General features: G+C 44.2%; 1 protein-coding gene across 1 annotated transcript; it reads right to left on the bottom strand.

Annotated features, from left to right (window-relative positions):
- Positions 1 to 7,090: 7,090 nt before the first annotated feature.
- RFLNB (refilin B) lies at positions 7,091 to 22,624 on the bottom strand. Its single transcript, XM_070944970.1, has 3 exons — positions 22,451 to 22,624; positions 10,257 to 10,348; positions 7,091 to 7,627 (listed from the first exon to the last, which is right to left on the bottom strand). The coding sequence occupies exons 1-3, from the start codon at positions 22,622 to 22,624 to the stop codon at positions 7,306 to 7,308; spliced, it is 588 nt and encodes a 195-aa protein (XP_070801071.1). The 3' UTR covers positions 7,091 to 7,305.
- Between the last annotated feature and the right edge of the window lie 292 nt (positions 22,625 to 22,916).

The raw sequence follows: 22,916 nt of genomic DNA, 5'->3' as shown, positions 1-22,916 counted from the left end.
AAAATTTCCGTTGATAAGCAAGACCATCGTTGGGTGAGTTTTCCCCCATTTTACGACACTTCTTGCCAGATGTTAAATGAATCACTGCAGTTATTAAGTTAGTAACACAGTGGTTAAGAGAAGCCGGCTTTCCCATTGACTTGGCCTGTCAGTAGGTCACAAAAGGGGATCACGTGACCCCCGGACACTGCAGCCGTCCCAAATATGAACCAAGTTGCCAAGAATTTTGATCATGTGACCGAGGCGATGCTGCAACAGCCATAAGTGTGAAAATCGGTCATGCGTCATTTTTTTCAGTGCCGTTGTAACTTTGAACGGTCACTAAACAAATGGCTGTAAGTCAAGGACTATCTATAAACCAGTGTTGGCGAATATTTTCGGCACCAAGTGCTGAAATGGGAGCGCGTGTGCATGTGTGTGTGCTGGAAACCAGAAGAGCAGCCACCCGGTGCGCATGTGCGCACTGGGAGGATGATCTTCCAGTTTGCAGTGCACGGATGCGCGCCAGCCACCTGGTCTTCCGGTTTCTGGCGGACATGCATGTGTGAAGGCCAGCTGGCCGGTGCCGGGAAGATAATCTTCTGGTTTCCAGCATTTGCATGCTCACTGACCAGCTGGTTTCGCGCACACATGCGCACCAGAAACCAGAAGACCAGGTGGCCGGTGCGGATGCACGCACTGGAAACCGGAATATCATGCGCACCGAGCAGCTGCTCTTCCAGTTTCCAGCGCTCCCGTGTGCGTGAAGACCAGCTGGCCAGCACGCCGGAACCTGGAAGCTTTTAGGCGATGGCTCGCGTGCCTGGAGAGATGGCTCTGTGCGCCACTTCCATCACATGTGCCACAGGTTCACCATCAGAGTTATAAACCACGGCTGCCAGGGGAATTCTGGGAGTTGAAGTCCACGCATCTTAAAAGTTGAGAAAGTTGCTAAGACATTTAACCCACCACCATCATACAACAACACAGCTCAGGCTATTTTCTTTGGATAATTTATTACGACATGAAAAAGAGGGATTTCAATAGCCAATTATCTTTGGCCTGACAAACTTTAAATCGCACATTTGAAACCTCCTTTAAAAATGACACAAAAGAGAGACTTTTTTCTTTAAAAAAAAAAACCAAGGTTTTATGCAAAGCTTTTATAAATGAACTCTTGAGCAATGCAACTTAAAAGAGCCCGGAGCACACCTATTCGAGAGTAATATTTGCAAAACAGATGTATTTTTTAAAAAAATCTATTCTGTATATCCTATGAAAACTGATGCTGTCTTTAGGGAAATTCACGCTGGCAAAATGCCAGATGGTGAAAAATCTCACCAGGTGTGCCTTTGTGTGTGCAAAATGCACACCAGGAGGCCACAGAAAACTGTTGTTACAACATGTCAAATGAACATGGAGGAATCTATCTATCTATCTATCTATCTATCTATCTATCTATCTATCTATCTATCTATCTATCTATCTATCTATCTATCTTGCAGAATCTAAGGGCCCTTTCAGATAATTTATGATCCCTGGCTTGCAAGTTTGGCTGGGCAGGTAAACCCTCCAAAGTCTTATTTTTACTTATTTTTTTTTAAGTAATTTTGCAGGACAAAATATCATGGCAAAGAATTTTAAGATGGGGAAACAGCCCGATAAAATGCAAAAGCACAATTCCTTAAACTTGACTTACGACGGTTTTCATTTGGATATGCATGCAGTCCTCGATTTACGAAGAATTTCCATTGCTTACTGGTGGTTGAGTAAACCGTGCCCCATTTTATGACCTTTTTTTTGCCACGGGTGTTAAGGAAATCACTGCAGTTGTTAAAGTGAATCAGGCGGCTTCCATCTTACCCCATTGACTTTGCTTGTTTTAAGCTGGCTGGAAAAATCACAAATATTGATCACGTAAGCGTTGAGATGCTACAACCGTCGTAAACATAAATCCATGGACAAGTTTGATCATGGTATCTTAAGAATATCACAACCATCTTTTAAGTGTGAGAATTGGCCACTTTTTATTTATTTATTTATTTAATTTCATTCAATTTGTATACCGCCCTTCTTCTAGTGGACTCAGGGCAGTGCACAGCCAGAACTAAAACACATACCAATACAAAATTTAAAATTTTTTTTAAAAGAATTACATGACTTTGGCCCAAAATTTAAAACATTCAAACTAAAACCCATTGACAATTTAAAAAGCTAAAAAAACTTTTTTCAGGGTCGTGGCAACTTTAAACAGTCGGTAAACAATGTTCGTAAGTCGAGGATTACCAAAAATTCAGAGAAGAGCAACTAAATTGATCAAAGGCCTGGAGACTAAAATATATGAAGAACGGTTGCAGGATTTGGGTCTGGCTAGTCTAGAGAAAAGAAGGACTAAGGGGCACATTATAGCAATATTTCTTTATTATTTATTTATTAGTTCGATTTATATGCCGCCCTTCTCCGGAGACTCAGGGCGGCTTACAATGCATTAAGCAACAGCCTTCATACTTTTGTATATACCTGCTTAGTAGGGCTTTTGGCCCCCCCTAAGAGGTGTTCTTTTTTATACAAAGTCAGCTTATTGCCCCCACAATCCGGGTCCTCATTTTACCTACCTCGGAAGGATGGAAGGCTGAGTCAACCTTGAGCCTGGTGAGATTCGAACTTGCAGTAATTGCAGGCAGCTGGCAGCTAAGTGCTACTGTCCTCTGCGCCACCAAGGCTTATAGTGCAGTATTTGAGGGGCTGCCCCAAAGAAGAGGGGGTCAACCTATTCTCCAAAGCACCAGAAGGCAGGAGAAGAAGCAACGGATGGAAACTAATCAAACTTCCTAACAAAGAGGACAATTAACCAGTGGAACAGCTTGCCACAAGAAGTTGTGGGTGCTCCATCACTGGAGGTTTTTAAGAAGAATCTAGACAGCCACTTATCTGAAATGGCATAGGGGTCTCTTGCTAGAGCAGGGGGCTCTGCTGGTTCTGTGGGCGGGGCTTGGTGGGCGTGGTGTGGCTTGGTGGGTGTGGCAGGAGACGGATACTGCAAAATCTCCATTCCCACCCTACTCTGGGGCCAGCCAGAGGTGATATTTGCCGGTTCTCTGAACTACTCAAAATTTCCGCTACCGGTTCTCCAGAACCTGCTGGATTTCAACTCTGGGCTGGACTAGAAGACCTCCAAGGTCCCTTCCAGCTCTATTCTAGTCTCAATTTTAAAAAGAAAGCCGAAAGCTGCTTTTTTTTTTGCACAGTGAAAATAACCAGAGCTCTCCCGTAAAACTTGCAGTAGCATAACAAACTTGTTATTTTTAATTTTTTTTCCATCCTCGGATCGTTTTACATCGTTTTTAGATTTTTTTTTTTTAAATTAAAAAAAAAAAAACCTCGTTGCTGGAATGCACCGCCGATGACTTGAGTTATGTTCCTTTACAAGGAACACCGTGCCCTACTAAAATATTCCTCATTTTTTAAACCCGAGGCCGCAAGAGAGACAATAGTTGGCAGGTCTCAAACAGGTCCTTTCACAAATTTAAGGAATTCCTTTCTGCTGCCAGAAGGGGAGGAAAAAATCAAGGCAGTTGGCTTGAAATATCGCTGGTGTCAGCAATTCGGAGCAACTTTTAAGTTTTTGGCTGGGTTACAACAGCCCACGGCAGTTTCCCTTAACATGCTCCTTTCAGGAACATTTATTTTTTAAAGAATAACTCTATTATTCCCCGCTTTGGCAAGGTTAAAACTGCACGTGATAGCTGAGATCTCATAATTTATTTGCACCCTGTCCTGAGTTCAGGACTTCCAAAACTGGATTCGTCTTTCAGCCAGAGGCTATTTTAGAGAAGCTGCCTGGAGAAATCCAATGTTTGCATAAAGGAATGTACTGCTCTCCCTAAAATGCGCTTTTTTCTTTACTTCTCAGGTTTCCTATCCAGCAAAAAAAATAAAATAAAAAAAAATCGGTTCTAACAAGCAACTTGCTCTAAATCCTCCCCGTGAGTGAAAATCAAGAATCCTAACACATTTGACTTAAAGGTATAGAGATTTTCCAAGTTTTGTTAAATAGTGTAATTTTGTTAAAAAGACTCGCAAAGTTTTAATAAAATTTTTGGGGCAAAACAGGTCCTACTAATTCCTGATTTTTTTGCCCCCCCAACTTGGCAATTTTAACGAAGGACTAAGGACTTCAACTCCCAGAATTCCGCCTAGTCGGCTGGGGAATTCTGGGAGTTGAAGTCCACCCATTTTAAGGTTTGCCAAAATTGGAAAACATAAATTAACACAGCTTCGCTCCAACAAAATCCTCCCCACGAATCAGACCTAACACAAATATCACAAAATACTTCTCCCTTCTTATTATCACTTTCAAAAAAACTTTCTCAATTAAAGCTAAAGCACTGAGTTTCACTCAACATTTTAGATTATTTATATTCCATCCATTAAATCTGTTTGAGGTGGGCTGTTTTTTTTTTTAAAAAACCACACATTTTTTCGAATGTTTTTTCTACCACTTTTATGAATATTTTCTGGATTCACCAAAGATGCCTAAACCATGGCTTACAGTCCACTGTGGCTTCTCTTACAAACCATGATAAACCCAACCTTAACTTAGTTACGTGACTGCCTATGCAAAAGGAAATATTTGTTTCTGAACCTAGTCTGAATTTTTCTCACTTTTTGTGATCAGGGATTATTGATCCTGAAAACACAAAAGTAAATATTTGTTTCTCAACCTTTGCTTAATTTTTCTCTCATTTTGTGATTAGGGGTTATTTATCCTGAAAACACAAAAGTAAATATTTGTTTCTCAACCTTTGCTTAATTTTTCTCTCATTTTGTGATTAGGGGTTATTTATCCTGAAAACACAAAAGTAAATATTTGTTTCTCAACCTTTGCTTAATTTTTCTCTCATTTTGTGATCAGGGGTTATTGATCCTGAACGCACAAAAGTAAATATTTGTTTCTCAACCTTTGCTTAATTTTTCTCTCATTTTGTGATTAGGGGTTATTGATCCTGAACGCACAAAAGTAAAAAAATATTTGTTTCTTAACCTTTGCTGATTTTTTTCCCTCACATTTTGTATTGATCCTAAAACCACAACTTGTTTCACACAGAAAAAAACAGCTGGAAGACAATAAAACACACATCGCATTTAATCCGCACTCAAGAATGTAAAAAAAAAAAAAAAAGAGCTTCAGATGTAAAAACTTTACCCTGGGAAACAATTTTGCAGCTGTCCCTTTCTCAAAAATGAATGGCTAATTCCCACAAGTGCACGAAATTACCTATTTTTCCTCTCTTCTGCCTTGTCTGTATAAATTATCCCGATAAGTAAATTTTTTTAATCAAAAGTGAAGCTGTAGCATTTAATTGTCTCATTGTTTTGGAATTAATGATTAAAAGGCCTGTCTGAATCAAAAATGCTTTTGTTCGATCGTTATAATAAACAGAACTAGCAAAAGTCACGGGGAAAGAACGGACAGCTAATTTTAGAGCAAATACAGAGGTGGGTTTCATATTATTTTACCATCAGTACGCCGTGCGCCGAAAATATGAACGCGCGCACGCCTTCTGTGTAGCCTTCCACACATCGCTTTGCTCACGTGGGCGGCTTGCACGCATGCACGCGCAGGGGTGAAATCCAACAGGTTCTGACAGGTTCTGCAGAACCGCTAGCGGAAATTTTGAGTAGTTCGGAGAACCGGCAAATACCACCTCTGGCTGGCCCCAGAGTAGGGTGGGAATGGAGATTTTGCAATATCCTTCCCCTGCCATGCCCACCAAACCACGCCCACAGAACCAGTAATAAAAATATTTGGATTTCACCACTGTGCACGCGGCTTAGAAAACATGGCTAAATAGGGCGGCATAGCGCCGGGGCAGGTGGGTGGGCTCACCCGCTCTCCCAAACCGGCTGAATACTACCTCTGAGCAAATAAGATATATTGGTTAAAGTACATCTATCTCTCATTGGTCTTTTTCTTTAAATGTAAAATCATTTCAGACAACTTGCCTGGAGGCATTCTGAATTCTTCCAATCTCCTGAATAAAAGAACAGTTAATTTTTTTTAAAAATTCTACATCCATCTAAAATTAGGAACTACTCCAGCAAAATCTATATATTATACTTTTTAGCTCTTGTGTTTTTCAAAGTTGGGAACGTTAAGATGGGTGGACTTCAACTCCCAGAATTCCCCAGCCAGCCATGCTGGCTGGGGAATTCTGGGAATTGAAGCCCACCCCCTTTTAAAGTGGCCATGTTTGAAAAAAAATATTGCTTTAAGTTAACAAAGGAAGTGCTGAATTTAGCCTTAAAATCACAATGGCTTTAAAAGATGAGATTTTTTTTAAAAAGGTTTGTTTTTTAAAACTCTCCAAATCAGGAAAACCATACAGTTCCCACAATCCCTTAAAAGTTCTTACTTTAAGTAAGAGGAAAATTAAGTTACTTAAGAGAAGTTCCCTCTGAAAAAACATCCTGATTTTCACCCCTGTATAAAAAATATCAGAGTCACCAATGAAATCATTTTTTTTTAAGGGAAAGCAAAAAAAAAAAAAGAAAGAAAAGAGGGTGGGGAAATTGCTATTTTTATACATAAAAGCAAAAATGAAGTACGGGAACTTTTAAGCAAAAAGGGGCATTTTAGAAGGGAACCAACTTTTAATGTGACTGTGGGTGAAACGTGAGATTCTTTACACAAGGATTCCATGCTGGTTTAAAGTAGCTCTTGATTTTTTTATTTTTTTTCAATTCCACCACATCAGTGGCGGGTGAAAGCTGATTTATTCCTGGTGTTATTCGAGATTTATTTGAAAGTCTCTATAAAAGCAGTGCTTTCTCTTCCAAAGACTCTGAAATGCCATCTCTCTCTCTCTCTCTTCTCCCATTTTCCCATTCATGGAAACATTCTTCCCCCTGCCTTGGGCTTCAGCTAACTTTACAGGTCCTTTCATAGGAATGGTGGCTTGACGACTTTGCAACCACTTCCAATCAACCGTTCAGATTTTTTTTCCCCCCATTGAACTCAACAAGACGAGAAGTAAGAACATGGATGAAGGGAGGGAAATTTGATTTAAAAAAAAAAAATGTTTTGGAGCAATCAGCGGTTAAAGGCTTAATTTTTTTTAACTCCATGGCCTGTAACAAATAGGAGGAAGCAAAGTAACCGTTGACGGATGCTCTCCCTTCCTCGTTCCTGTTGCCTGTTGAATCCATAGTGGTACAGATGTCCAACAGGTCACTCTGATGCTATTTTTTTTTTTTTTTAGTTCTGAGCATGAAAAAGATGGCAGTGTAGAAGCCACCTGAGTTTCAGCAAGAGAGAATTGGAAGTCAGCAGCTTTCGGAGTGGTTCTCATTTCCAGACGATTCCAATTCCACGCTAGATAAGAATTTCCGGTTGAATTTTTTGCAGTTGTAATCCAGGGTAGTGGTGTACACAGTTTTGGTGTGCTTTGGATACACAATGGTGGTGCTTGTGAAATTCCCAGGTCGGTTGCAAAGATGGAATTGCACCTCCGCTTTGTAACTGCGCCATGTGCTGTCGGGAACACAGATGATGGTTTGGCTGCAAGATGACACGCCAAGCCGGACTGGCATGTAAACATTATTAATGAAGTGTTTTTCGGAGTCGTACTTAACCGAGGAGGTGTATCTGGGCAAGAAAAAAATAAATACAGATTAACATCATTTTCTTGGGAGGAAAAAATACAGGAACTCCTCGACTAACAAACACAATTCATCACTATCATCTTCTTTTAACAACACCATAATCCCTTGCGGGATGGAGTCTGGGCAACTGAATGGAGCTAGGAGAGCGTTTACTGGCCGGATGCCCTTCCTGTCGCCAATGAGGAGTTTTGTTCAGCAGATATATTTTCAGCGTGCCCAGAGAGAGAAATATCTGTCTCTACCTAGGATCGAACTCACAGCCTCCTGATTGTGAGGCGAGCGCTTCCACCTCTGGGCCACCACGCCATTCCCTTACAACCACAATTGAACCCAAAATTTCTGTTGCTAAATGAGACATTTGTGAAGTCAGTTTTGCCCCATTTGACGAGCTATCTTGCCACGGTTGTTAAGTGAATCCCTGCAGTTGTTAAGTTAGTAACACGGTTGTTAAGTGAATCCGGCTTTCCCATTGGCTTTGCTGGTCAGAAGGTCGCAAAAGGGGATGGCATGACTCCAGGAAAACTGCAACCGTCATAAATATGAATCTGTTGCCAAGCATCTGAATTTTAATCATGTGACTATGGAGATGCTGTGACGGAGGTGTAAAAAACTGGTCATAAGTGGCACTTTTTTCAGTGCCACTGTAATTTTGTAATGGTCACTAAACGAACTGTTGTAAATCAAGGACTATCTGTAGTTAGAAGTAAGGTAGTCCTTGACTTAACAACAGTTCATTTAATGGCCCTTCGAAGTTACAACAGTACTAAAAATGTGATTTATGACCTTTTTTCGCAGCTACAACTTTTGCAGCACCTCCATAGTCCAGTGATCAAAATTCAAATGCTTGGCCACTGACTCGCATTTATGACGTCAAGCAGTGTCCCAGAGTCACGTGATCCCCTTTTGCGACCTTCTGACAAGCAAAGTCAATGGGGGAGCCCAATTCACTTAATAACAGTCTTACTGACGGCAGTGATTCACTTAACAACGGCGACAAGAAAGGTTGTAGAATGAGGCAAAACTCACTTCACAGCTGTCTCGCTTAGCCACAGAAATCTTGGGCTCAATTGGGGTCGTAAGTCGAGGACTTAAACCTTGAAGATTTCTATTGTGTCTTTTTTAATCACGTTTAGTGTTATTTTAGCTGACTATTATGGGAGGTTTTTTTTTATGTGGGATTCCAGGCAGAGAGACTTTGAAACGATTCCCATCTCCAAAAGGCTTACGATTTCAAGGGAGAAGTTTGACTCGCACAGCTGTTCTGTTTCTTTTAGCGAAGAAATCTGTTTTTATGATCTATTTGAAGCTGTAACTTGAGACCCATTCCCATTTCACTGCGCTGCTTAATGTTTTTCAAATTTGGCGACTTTAAGAACAGTGGACTTCAATTCCCAGCATTCCTCAGGAAAGATGCTGAGTTGACTCAGTGGGACTTGGAAGTCCCATGATTTAAAGCATGCTGACTGAGGAATTCTGGGTATTGAAGTCCACTGATCTTAAAAGCCGGTTGACTGAAGGATTCTGGGAGTGGAAGTCCACCCATTTTAAAGCATGCTGGCTAGGGAATTCTGGGAGTTGGAGTCCAGTTATCTTAAAGTATGTTCTCTGGGGAATTCTGGAAGTGGAAGTTTACTCATTTTAAAGCATGCTGGCTGGGGAATTCTGGGAGTTGAAATTCACCCATCTTAAAGCATGCTGGCTGGGGAATTCTGGGAGTGGAAGCCCACCTATCTTAAAGCATGCCGGCTGGGGAATTCTGGGAGTTGAACTTCACCCATCTTAAAGCAAATAGCTGGGGAATTCTGGGAGTGGAAGTCCATCCATCTTAAAACATGCTGGCTGGGGAATTCTGGGAGTGGAAGTCCACCCATCTTAAAGCATGCTGGCTGGGGAATTCTGGAGTTGAACTTCACCCCTCTTAAAGCAAGTAGCTGGGGAATTCTGGGAGTTGAAGTCCATCCATCTGAAAGCATGCTGGCTGGGGAATTCTGGGAGTTGGAGTCCAGCCATCTTAAAGTATGTTCACTGGGGAATTCTGGGAGTGGAAGTCCATCCATCTGAAAGCATGCTGGCTGGGGAATTCTGGGAGTTGAAGTCCAGCCATCTTAAAGTATGTTCACTGGGGAATTCTGGGAGTGGAAGTCCATCCATCTTAAAGCATGCTGGCTGGGGAATTCTGGGAGCTGACGTCCACCCAACCATGAACTGAAGATAGTTCAGTCAGTGGCTACTAGAGAAAAACATGACCGAAATAGGAGACAGGGCCACAAAACAGCTCAATTCAAAGCTTATTAACCCCAATCCCAACTCAATGGATTCTAACCATGATATGTTGAGGGAACTCGAATGGCTTGGCACATCATGCTAATCCCATTAGCATTAAAATAATCCCAAACTTGATGGCTTACTACAAAGCTGTCCAACCTTGGCAACTTAAGAGACTTGTGGACTTCAACTCCCAGAATTCCCCAGCCAGCATAGCTGGCTGGGGAATTCTGGGAATTGAAGTCCATAGGTCTTAAACTTTGGATACATTCAGCCATTTCCTTTTCAACCTCGCTGCTTCTTCTTCTCTTTCCAAAAAAAAGGCAATATAAAGACAAATAAGCTACCTTACATCCTTGGGTGGCAACGGGTCAAATGCCACTCCTTCGCCAAAAGAGAGTGGGCAGAGCCGCAGGGGGTTAGGAGGAGACGAAATGTCCTACAAAACAATCAATACAAGAAATTTTTTTGAGGGACAAAAAAATACATGTGAAAAAACAGACTCAGAAGAACAAAGTCACGTCTGACCCAAGAGCAAGCAAAACCCAGCCAAATACAATACAAATAATACAAATACTTAATCCTTTTATTCAGCAATTAAAGGTAATCTAGATTTGCAACAGTTCATTTAGTGACCCTCCAAAGTTACAACGGCATTGGAAAAAGTGACCTATGACCTTTTTTCCCACACTTACAACTTTTGCAGCATCTTCCACAGTCAGGTGATCAAAATTCAGTTGCTTGACTCCTATTTATGATGCTTGCAGTGTCCTGGGGTCTCGTGATCCCCTTTTGCGACCTTCTCCCAAGAAAAGTCAACGGAGGAGCAGGATTCACTGAACAACTAGGTTACTAATTTAACTACTGCAGTGATTCACTTAACAACTGTGGCAAGAAAGGTCGTAAAATGGGGCAAAACCCACTTAACAACTGTCTGGCTTAGCAACAGAAAGGTTGGTGCTCAATTGTCGTAAGTCAAGGACTATCTATATTACAAAGCATTAAACCGAACTGCTGTTCTTGGAATACAGATCAGTGTTTACCAGACTCAGGAAACTTTTAGATGATTGTATCCTGGCTGGGGAATTCTGGGAGTTGAAGTCTATCCATCTTAAAACATTCTGATTGGGGAATTCTGGGAGTGGAAGTCCACCCCTCTTAAAGCATGCTGGCTGGGGGATTCTGGGAGTGGAAGTCCACCCCTCTTAAAGCAGGCTGCCTGGGGGATTCTGGGAGTGGAAGTCCACCCCTCTTAAAGCAGGCTGCCTGGAGGATTCTGGGAGTGGAAGTCCACCCCTCTTAAAGCATGCAGGCTGGGGAATTCTGCGAGTGGAAGTCCACCTCTCTTAAAACATGATGGCTAGGGGATTCTGGGAGTTGAGTCCACCCCTCTTAAAGCAGGCTGGCTGGAGGATTCTGGGAGTGGAAGTCCAACTCCTCTTAAATCATGCTGGCTGGGGAATTCTGGGAGTGGAAGTCCATCCCTCTTAAAGCATGCATGCTGGGGAATTCTGGGAATGGAAGTCCATCCCTCTTAAAGCATGCAGGCTGGGGGATTCTGGGAATGGAAGTTCATCCATCTTAAAGCATGCTGGCTGAGGAATTCTGGGAGTTGGAGTCCACCCGTCTTAAAGTTGTGGGGTTTAGTTAGACCATCTGCCCTCTGAACCTTCTAAACCAGTATCTGCAAAATGGTTGAAGCATTGCAGGGGAGAGTCCCAACCCACGTAGGAAAAAGGTGAGAGTGAGATGGGAGATGAGCTATTTGATGTCTTCTGCATTGCCAGCGTATTTCCTTGCAGCTCATCGGTCATGACATACCAGCAATACTCCACATGCAACTCAACAGCTGCCTCTAATCCACTTTCTGGAAGAAGAAATAAAATCACTTTGCAGCATCTCTGGCAGTTTGTTATTTCCCAGCACGCATAATGTACATTCCAGCGGGGAAACCCCAGCCGGAGATGCTGTCTTGCTTTTGATGTGCAGCTTTGTAGATTTCCTGTGGGGCTGGCTCATTTTTGTCCCAGGTTGTTTGCAGCAGCTAAACCAGGGTTTCTCAAAGTTGGCAACTTTGAGATAGGTGGACTTCCACTCCCAGAATTCCCCAGTCTGCATGCTTTAAGATGGGTGGACTTCCACTCCCAGAATTCCCCAGTCTGCATGCTTTCAGAGGGGTGGACTTCCACTCCCAGAATCCCCCAGCCAGCATGCTTTAAGAGGGGTAGACTTTCATTCCCAGAATTCCCCAGCCAGCATGCTTTAAGAGGGGTGGACTTCATCTCCCAGAATTCCCCAGCCAGCTTGCTTTAAGAGGGGTGGACTTCCCTCCCAGAATCCCCCAGCCAGCATGCTTTAAGAGGAGTGGACTCAATTCCCAGAATCCCTCAGCCATCATGCTTTAAGAGGGGTAGACTTTCATTCCCAGAATCCCCCAGCCAGCATGCTTTAAGAGGGGTGGACTCAACTCCCAGAATCCCCCAGCCAGCATCCTTTAAGAAGGTTGGACTTCCACTCCCAGAATTCCCCAGCCAGCATGCTTTAAGAGGAGTGGACTAAATTCCCAGAATCCCTCAGCCATCATGCTTTAAGAGGGGTAGACTTTCATTCCCAGAATCCCCCAGCCAGCATGCTTTAAGAGGGATGGACTTCCACTCCCAGAATTCCCCAGCCAGCATGCTTTAAGAGGAGTGGACTAAATTCCCAGAATCCCTCAGCCATCATGCTTTAAGAGGGGTAGACTTTCATTCCCAGAATCCCCCAGCCAGCATGCTTTAAGAGGGGTGGACTTCCACTCCCAGAATTCCCCAGCATGCATGCTTTAAGAGGGATGAACTTCCACTCCCAGAATTCTCCAGTCTGCATGCTTTAAAGATAATCCTCGATTTAGAGCCATTTGTTTACAAAGCGTCCAAAGTTACAAGGGCATAGGAAAAAAACAAACAAACCCTGACTTTCAACCACTCCTTAGCCTGATGACCGTCGTAGCCTCTCTAAGGTCCCGTCATCAAAGCCACGAGTGAATTATGAACTCCGGCAATGTTGGACTGACCTGGCTGTCTCCAACTGGGAACAGAAAGGGCTACTGTCTTGGCACGGGGAAGAAACGGCTGGAACCGGTTGCTAACCACTCCCAGCCCTTAATTCGATCCAGTCTTCAAGCTGCGTAGAAACCATTTTGAGTTCCTGTCTGAGCTGGGGCCAAAGCAGAGCCGCATTCCCACCCGTGCCAAACCGTTCCTTCTTTCTCCAGTTAGGGAAAAAACTGCCATTTCAGGAGAAACCGATGCCACGGGGTTGGGAGTGGGGAGTGGTGTTTGAAAGAGGGCACCGATGAGAGGATTAAAAATCCAGTTTATCTGCCGTTTGGCTTTTAGCAATTCGGCTAAAAAAAAAAAAGGAGAGAGGCTGAACGACAGCGTTAAGGTTAGGGAGCGAAGCAAAGCGTGCGATCCCTTGGTGCTCTCTTCAGCTGGGTGGTTTTCTTGGAGACGTTTCATGACCCAACTAGCAAACAACATCAGTGCTGGGAGGGAGGGAGGTTTGCAGAAAGGAGGAGGAGGAGAGTGGGGAGAGGAGAATTGTTGGGGTCCTTGATGCTCTCTGAGCTCAGCTGCTTTCTTACAGACGTTTCATTACCCAAGTAGGTTACATCATCAGTGCTAGAAGGGAATTAGGGTTGGAGGGGGAGGAGGAGGAGGAGGGGGAGGAGGAGGAAGACTGTGGGGTCCTTGGTGTTCTCTGAGCTCGGTTGCCTTCTTACAGACATTTCATTACCCACCTAGGTTACATCATCAGTGCTAGAAGGGAGTTAGGGTTGGAAGGGGAGGAGGGGGAGGAGGAGGAGGAAGACTGTGGGGTCCTTGGTGCTCTCTGACTTCGGTTGCTTTCTTACAGACGTTTCATTACCCAACTACGTAACATCATCACTGTTAGGATATGGTATAAGTCTAACGGGCAATATATGTGTTCTATCACTTTAAATGTATTCTGTAACTTTAAATGTAATGCTGAGTCATTGTAATGACTAATGACTGCTGACTGAATGCTGACTGCAATTATCCTAATTGTACTATTGAGTCATTGCACTGCTAACTTCACTTATCTTAAGTGGATAATTACTAGTGTAAATTGTATATAAGGAGAGAGCCGAGCTATAGTCATTGTTGGACCTGCTCTCATCATTACTTGACTTGCTGCTTGACTGGAACTGTTGATTGGAACTGTTACTGTCGTGTGTGAAGGCGTGGATGGATATGCTACCATCGTGATTTGTTACCAGCGTGAATTACTGCTGTTTGTCTGGTAAGAGGATATCTGTAACTTCGGACTGATTTGAATGGCTAAAGACTTGGATTGATTAAAAGACTATGCAATTGTTTTTTCACTACAAAGTAAAAGCTTTGTTAAACCAGTTTGTATGTATTGTATTCATTGCTCTCAGTACCGTTTCTCTGTGCACTTACTCTGCTGGTTGGTAACACAACAATATCCTTAACAATCAGTGCTAGAAGGGAGTTAGAGTTGGAGGGGGAGGAGGAGGAGAGGAGGAGGAGGAGGAGGAAGACTGTGGGGTCCTTGGTGCTCTCTGACCTCGGTTGCCTTCTTACAGACCTTTCATTACCCAACTAGGTTACATCATCAGTGCTATCCATGTTCAGAGTACACAAAAGACCTCACAGTTCAACCTTAAGCTCCCAATATTCCGTTCAACGGAGAGCAAAGTTAGGGACGATTCTCCAACTCGGAATGGGCAGCGCTGACCGGGACAGCTCCGAAAGGATTTTGCAGCAGCAGGCTGGGTGCAGAAAGTGATGGGGCCCGATTTGCTAGGTGAACCCCAAACTTTTCTGTTTATAGCTGTTGCACTGTAGGAGGGAGCCTATGTCTGCCTATAAGAGTCAGAAATCAGGAGTTTGAGAGCACCATTTTGAGAAAATATATACATACATTTATATTAGATTTTTATTCCACCTTTATTACTTTATAAACAACCGAAAGCAGCAAACATAACTTTCTCCTCCTATTTTCCCGACAACAACAATCCTATGAGGTGGGCCGGGCTGAAGGAAAGAGAGACTGGCCCAAAGGCATCCAGCTGGCTTCTTTGCCTAAGGCAGGACTAGAACTCACCATCTCCTGGTGATTGGCTCAAGGTCACCCAGCTACCTTTCATCTTTAATGTAAAATTAGAACTCACCATCTCCTTGGTGATTGGCCCAGTGTCCCCTAGATGCCATTCATGCCTAAGGTGGAACTAGAACTCACAGTCTCCTGGTGATTGGCCAAGCTGACTTTCATCCCTAATGTGAGACTAGAACTCACCATCTCCTGGTAATTAGTCTAAAGTCCCTTAGCTAGCTTTCATGCCTAAGGCAGAACTAGAACTCACCATCTCCTGGTAATTAGTCTAAAGTCCCTCAACTAGCTTTCATGCCTAAGGCGGAACTAGAACTCACCATCTCCTGGTGATTGGTCCAGCTGACTTTCATCCCTAATGTGAGACTAGAACTCACCATCTCCTGGTAATTGGCTCAAGGTCACCTCTTTCATCCTTAATGTGAAATTAGAATTCATCATCTCCTTGGTGATTGGCCCAGTGTCCCTTAGATGACTTTCATGCCTAAGGCAGAACTAGAACTCACAGTCTCCTGGTGATTGGCCAAGCTGACTTTCATCCCTAATGTGAGACTAGAACTCACTATCTCCTGGTGATTAATCTAAAGTCCCTCAGTTAGCTTTCATGCCTAAGGCGGAACTAGAACTCACCATCTCCTAGTGATTGGTCCAGCTGACTTTCATCCCTAATGTGAGACTAGAACTCACCATCTCCGGGTGATGAGTCTAAAGTCCCCCCAGGTAGTTTTCATGCCTAAAGCGGAACTAGAACTCGCAGTCTCCTGGTGATTGGTCTGCTTTCATACCTACGGCAGGACTAGACATCACGGACTCCCAGTTTCTAGCCTGGTGCCTTCCCCCACTACCCGACCTCTCCCCTTAAGCCGTCGCTTCACCCGTAGGATCATTTAGCCACAATCCATGGCTTCCCTCTGCTCGTGGGTGCCTTCGCAAGCCCCCCCCTCCGCCGTGAAATCGGAAACTCGTAGAGAAGTCATGTCGCTTTTCCTCTTGACTTTGTTGTTGTAATCCAAAAGTATTAAACCGGGAAGGGGAGAGGAAGTGGCTACGGTACAACTGAATTTCGTCTAGGTTTCCTCCCACCCCCCCACCCCCAGCTGATCTACAGTTGTGGTTGCAACACCCCCCCCAACCTCCTGCAACAACCTACCCCCCCCAAACCGAAATCCGGTTACGGATGTTGGCGACACAGCAGTTGCCGAACAAATGTTGCTTGCAGCTGTGAAGGCGACCGATAGATTGCACAGGCATGTCTTTCCTGGCCAGGGAAAGGGGATCTCATGGGTGGGGGGTTGCGGGGAGGGGAGAGAGAGAGAAAGGGGGGGCAAGAGGCTTAAAAGACAAAGCTCGGGGCTTGAGACTGCAGGGCCCCCCTCCTAAAAATTCCCAGAAGAGAGTTTGGGAAGGCTGCACTGACTTGATTTTTTGCACTAAAAAAAAAGTTTTGGATTCTTATTAAAAAATGCCCATTGGGGTACAGGCAGGGGTAAAATTCAATAGGTTCTGGCGAACTGGTAGCGGAAATTTTGAGCAGTTCGGAGAATCAGTAGTGCAAATTTTGTGTAGTTCGGAGAACCGGCAAATGCCACCTCTGGCTGGCCCCAGAGTGGGGTGGGAATGGAGATTTTGCAATATCCTTCCCCCAGGAGTGGGGTGGGAATGGGGATTTTGCAGTATCCTTCCTCTGCCACGCCCACCAAGCCACACCCACAGAACCGGTAGTAAAAGAAAAATTGGATTTCCCCACTGGGTACAAGGAGTCGTCAATTTCCCGGCCACGACGGAGCCCACAATTTCTGCTGCTTAAACGAGACATTTGTTAAGTGAGCTTTGCCCCATTTTACGACCTTGCTTGCCACCGTTGTTAAGTGAATCGCCTGCAGTCAGTTAACACGGCTGTTTAGTGAATCCGGCTTCCCCAATTGAAGTGTTGCTTGTCAGAAGGTCGCAATCACATGACCCTGGGACACTGCCACCGTCATAAATACGAGTCAGTGGCCGAGCACCTGAATTCTGATCCGGAGAGCACTGAGAGCCACAGAGGATGGGCTTTGTAATACTTGAAACATGGTTTTTGGGTAGTACGGTTGTAACTGGCTAATCAACGGGCGTTTTCTTGTATTTTAAATTGGCTTTTCGATTTAAAATGCAAGAAAACCCAGGTTCATTACACAAAAACCATGTTTCAAGTATTACAAAGCCCATCCGCTGGGACTTTGTTAATGCTTACGATTGCTGCAGCACTCATAAGTATGAAAAAAGTGGTCGTAAGTCACTTTTGTCAGTGCCACTGTAACTTTGAATGGTCACTAAACAAACTGTCGTAAGTCAAGGACTACCTCTATAAGCTAGGCAGCTGGTGTAGTCTCCTGGCTACAGTCCTGGGTGGGATGGGGGTCACAATATGAACCCCTCTTATATTTGGGGGGGATCCTTCCTGCTTTCTTCCTCTCCCTGAACCCAAGTAGATTCACATGATAGATGATTTTAGGGGACTGGAGGTTAAAACATGCGATGAACGGTTGCAGGAACTGGGCCTGGCTAGTCTAGTGAAGAGAAGGACCAAGGGAGACAGGAGAGCATCTTCCAATATTTGAGGGGCTGCCCCAGACAGGAGGAAGGGGGTCAAGCTATTCTCCAAAGCACCGGAAGGCCAGACAAGGAATAATGGATGGAAACTGAACAAGGAGAGATTCAACCTGGAAATAAGGAGAAATTTCCTGACAGTGAGAGCAATCAACCCATGGAACAGCTTGCCACCAGAAGTTGTGGGAGCTTCATCCCTGGAGGCTTTCGAGAAGAGACTGGACAGGCATCTGTCAGAAATGATGTACGGTTTCCTGCTTGGGTGGGGGGTTGGACTAGATGACCTACAAGGTCCCTTCCTACTCTGTTAATCTAATCTTAATCTGATGCACTTCCAACACCTCTTTTAAGGCAAGCCATTAAAATCCCAGTGGCTGGGATTCACACAACCCCCTTGTCCCCTTTATGGCTAGTTTAAAGGCCAATGCATTGGGAAGATCCCTGGATCAGGGCTCATTTCAGTGACCGAGTCAGTAGGCAGGTCCTTCTTTTGATAAAATGCTCCCTTGCATTTACAAAGACATCGTGCTAATTTCTTGAATTATGTCAATCAAGCTGGAGGAATGTCCTCCGAACGTGTCCTATAGAGATAGATAGATAGATAGATAGATAGATAGATAGATAGATAGATAGATATGGATAGAAGATAGATTAGATAGATAGATAGATAGATAGATAGATAGATAGAAAGACAGAGACACAGAGATATCAAGCTAGAGAGAGAGAGCAAGAGAGAGAGTGATAGTAGAGGGATAGCGATAGATGGATGGATGGATAGATAGATAGATAGATGATAAGATAGATATATAGATATGGATAGAAGATAGATTAGATAGATAGATAGATAGATAGATAGATAGATAGATAGATGATAAGATAGATAGATAGATATGGATAGAAGATAGATTAGATAGATAGATAGATAGATAGATAGATAGATAGATAGATAGATAGATAGATAGGGATAGATAGATAGATAGATAGATAGATAGATAGATAGATAGATAGAAAGACAGAAACAGAGAGACACACACAGAGCTATCGAGCTAGAGAGAGAGAGCAAGAGAGAGAGTGATAGTAGAGGGATAGCGATAGATGGATGGATGGATAGATAGATAGATAGATAGATGATAAGATAGATATATAGATATGGATAGAAGATAGATTAGATAGATAGATAGATAGATAGATAGATAGATGATAAGATAGATAGATAGATATGGATAGAAGATAGATTAGATAGATAGATAGATAGATAGATAGATAGATAGATAGATAGATAGATATGGATAGAAGATAGATAGATAGATAGATAGATAGATAGATAGATAGATAGATAGATAGATAGATAGATAGATAGAAAGACAGAAACAGAGAGACACACACAGAGCTATCGAGCTAGAGAGAGAGAGAGCAAGAGAGAGAGTGATAGTAGAGGGATAGCGATAGATGGATGGATAGATGATACAGTCGTGGCCAAAATTGTGGAAACTTTTTAGGAAAAGTTGTATATTTGAGGCTTGATGGCTAATAACACCACTTTTTTTTTGGAGTTTCAAGATAATCCTATTCCACTGCTGGAATGGCCTGGGAATAGCCCAGACCTTCACCCAATGGAAAATCTAGGGAGCCGACTAAAGAACCTTGTTAGTCAGAAGCGACCCAGCAATAAAACCCAGTTAATAGAAGCCATCATTCCATCTTGGTTTCACATGGGAACAGCTGCAGAACTCAAAGACTTGGTTCACTCCATGGGAAGACGTTGTAAGGCCGTAATTTATGCTAAAGGTGACCCAACTAAGGATTAACTGACATGGGAATAATTTTTGTATATCTCATTTTTCCTACGTGTGTCACTTTTCTTCTTCATAGTGTAACTGCTATTCTAAGAGCAAATCCTTCCTAAAAGCTATTGCATTACGTTCTGGATTCAATTATCTTTCCACTGATATATAATTCTATGGTACTACTCCAAAAAAAAAAGTGGTGTTATTAGCTAGTTTTAGAAAATACACTTTCCCCAAAAGGTTTCCACAATTTTGGCCATTACTGTAGATTAGAGATAGATGATAGATTTGATAGACAGATGACACATAGCCAGATAAATAGATAGAGATAGAAAAGAAGAAAAGAGCCTTGGTGGCGCAGCGGACTAAAGTGCTGTTAAATAGCACTTAGCTGCCAGCTGCCTGCAATTACTGCGAGTTCGAATCTCACCAGGCTCAAGGTTGACTCAGCCTTCCATCCTTCCGAGGTAGGTAAAATGAGGACCCGGATTGTGGGGGCAATAAGCTGACTTTGTTTAAAAAAGAACACCGCTTAGGGGGGGCCAAAAGCCCTACTAAGCAGGTATATACAAAAGTATGAAGGCTATTGCTTAACACATTGTAAGCCGCCCTGAGTCTCTGGAGAAGGGCGGCATATAAATCGAACCAATCAATCAATCAATTTTTTTTTTATTTTGATTTATATGCCGCCCTTCTCCGGAGACTCAGGGCGGCTTACAATGTGTTAAGCAATAGCCTTCATACTTTTGTATATTTATACAAAGTCAGCTTACTGCCCCCACAAACTGGGTCCTCAATTTACCTACCTTAGAAAGGATGGAAGGCTGAGTCAACCTTGAGCCTTGGCGAGATTCGAACCTGCAGTAATTGCAGGCAGCTGGTCTTAATAACCAGCTTAATAACAGGGTGCCTTAGACCACTGTACTACCAAGGGTCTTCAATCAATCAATCAATCAATCAATCAATAAGAGAGAGAAAGAGAGAGAAAGAGAGAGAGCTACAGAGTTACAGAGAGAGATGGAGTGATTGCTGGAGAGCGATAGATAGATGTAGATAGCTTGATAGACAAACAGACGGAGAGATAGGGATAAATAGTGATGACAGAGATAGAAAGATAGAGAGACAGATGGCAAGAGACAGGGAGAATTTACAGAGGTAGTCCTTGATTTATGACCACAATGGAGCCCAACGTTTCTGCGGCGGAGACATTTATTTATTTATTTATTTATTTATTTATTGAATTTCTATACCGCCCTACTCCCGAAGGACTCTTAACAAATCACTTAACAGGATTTGTTAAGGGAATCCCAGTTTACGACCTTCCATGCCACAGTTGTTAAGTGAATCATTTGCACTTGTTAAATTAGTAACACGGGTTGTTAAATCAATCTGGCTGCCCCGTTGAGTTCGCCTGTCAGAAACTTTTTCCTTTGCTTTTGAAAGGTAATCACCCTGCAACCGTCATAAATATGAGTCAGCGGCCAAGCATCTGAATTTTGATCGCATGGCCAGGAGAGAACGCCGCGACGGTCATCAATGTGAAAGACGGTCGTAAGTCACTTTTTTTTTCCAGTGCCGTTGCAACTTGGTAGTACAAAGAGCCTTGGTAGTACAGGGGTCTAAGGCACCCTGTTATTAAGCTGGTTATTAAGACCAGCTGCCTGCAATTACTGCAGGTTCGAATCTCGCCAGGCTCAAGGTCGACTCAGCCTTCCATCCTTTCTAAGGTAGGTAAATTGAGGACCCAGTTTGTGGGGGCAATAAGCTGACTTTGTATGAATATACAAAAGGATGAAGGCTATTGCTTAACGCATTGTAAGCCGCCCTGAGTCTCCGGAGAAGGGCGGCATATAAATCAAATTTAAAAAAAAAAAAAAACTTTGAACGGTCACTAAACAAACTGCAGCAAGTCGAGGACAAAACGTGTACCCCAATTTCACAGTCGCGTGACTCCAGGCAGCTCACAACACCGTCAAAGCCAAAGTACAAAACATTAAAAACAGGTTAAGTATGAAAACGAAGGAAGATTAAATAAGTGAAAAATCAGACTACAACCAGGTGGATAGGAAGGTTCTTCCCAGACCCAATTTCAAAGTGGAAATTTGGATTTGGCTAATCTAGAGAAAAGAAGGACTAGGGGTGACGTGATAGCAGCGTTCCAATATCTCAGGGGCTGCCCCCAAAAAAAGATTTGGGGGCCAAGCTATTCTCCAAAAAGCCCCTGAAGGCAGGACAAGAAGCAACGGACGGAAACTAATCAAGGAGAGAAGCAATTTAGAACTAAGGAGGAATTTCCTCAAAGTGAGAACAATTAACCAGTGGAACTGCTTGCCACCAGAAGTCGTGGGTGCCCCAATACAGCTCCCCGCAAGATCCGGAATGCAAGTTTCCCCCCCAATCCTAGGTTTGGCTCAGTGGACAAGACCCTTTAGCTTGTCGATCAGAAAGGTTGGCAGTTCGAATCCCTAGTGAAGGTCTCCTGTAAGTCGGGGTTGGACTAGATGACCTCACGGATCCCTTCCAACTCCGTTACTGTTTCCCACGCTTATATCGGATTAAGATTGTGGGGGAAATTCACCCCTTCCCCACCCGAGTACGGGAGAGTTGGGAGGGTTCAATGATCCTCCCTTGGCATCTTCTCCCCTCCTCAATTCCTCTTCCAACCCGTCCAGCTGTCCTCGCTCCCTTTGCTGGGGAGGGGAGGGGAGAGGCTCTGCGATCCTGGCTCGATCCCCACTAGATCCGATCCGCTGCGGGATCCACCCGCTTGCCAAGCTCAGCCAGGCTCCCTTTTTGCTAAGGGGGTGGCGAGTCGATCGGCTTCTTCTGGGGTTGCAACAACTCCCCCCCTCCCAGCTGGATCGCGCGCAAAACTGGCGCAACTCTTTCCCATCGGCTTTTTGCGTGGAGGTGGGGGGGTCCATCGACTTCTGGGGTTGCAAAAAGTCCCCCCCCTCCCCACCCGCCCTGTTGGATCGCGCGCAAACCTGGCGCAACTTTTTCCCATGGGGGGAGAGGGATCGGCTCACCTTGGCCGGTGGTTTGGTGGTGCTCTCCGGCTCGGGCAGCCCCTGAGCGAGCCAGCTGGCCGGGCTGGGACTGGGAGGTAAGCCGGAGTCGGGACTATCCAACGCCCGCTCGGTTCGACGCTTGGAATCCGGCAGCTCCGGCGCCTCCTCCGGCAGGCTCAGCCGCCCCACCATCGCTGCGCCCTGCCCGGCTTCGCTGCTGCTGCTGCCTGCCTGGCCGCCCGCTTGCAATGCAATGCAAATGCAATTGCAATGCGATGCAATGCCAGGCTGGTCCTGGGAATGGGGTGGAGCCTGCCTAAGCCACGCCCCTTGCCGAGAGGGAGGGGGGAGGGAATCCCGGAGCTGGAGAGGAGGGAGGGGGAGTCATCTACAATTAGGGGTCTCCAACCTTGGGCACTTTAAGCCTGGCAATGCAATGTAATGCAATGCAATGCAATGCCAGGCTGGTCCTGGGAATGGGGTG

This window comes from Pituophis catenifer, unplaced genomic scaffold (genome assembly GCF_029215685.1).
Source record: "Pituophis catenifer annectens isolate HBS135680 unplaced genomic scaffold, rPitCat1.0.hap2 SCAF_1, whole genome shotgun sequence".
NCBI classification, from domain to species: Eukaryota; Metazoa; Chordata; class Lepidosauria; order Squamata; family Colubridae; genus Pituophis; species Pituophis catenifer.
The sequence above is the reverse complement of the archived record's forward strand: the minus strand, read 5'-3'. Positions and strand labels throughout refer to the sequence as shown.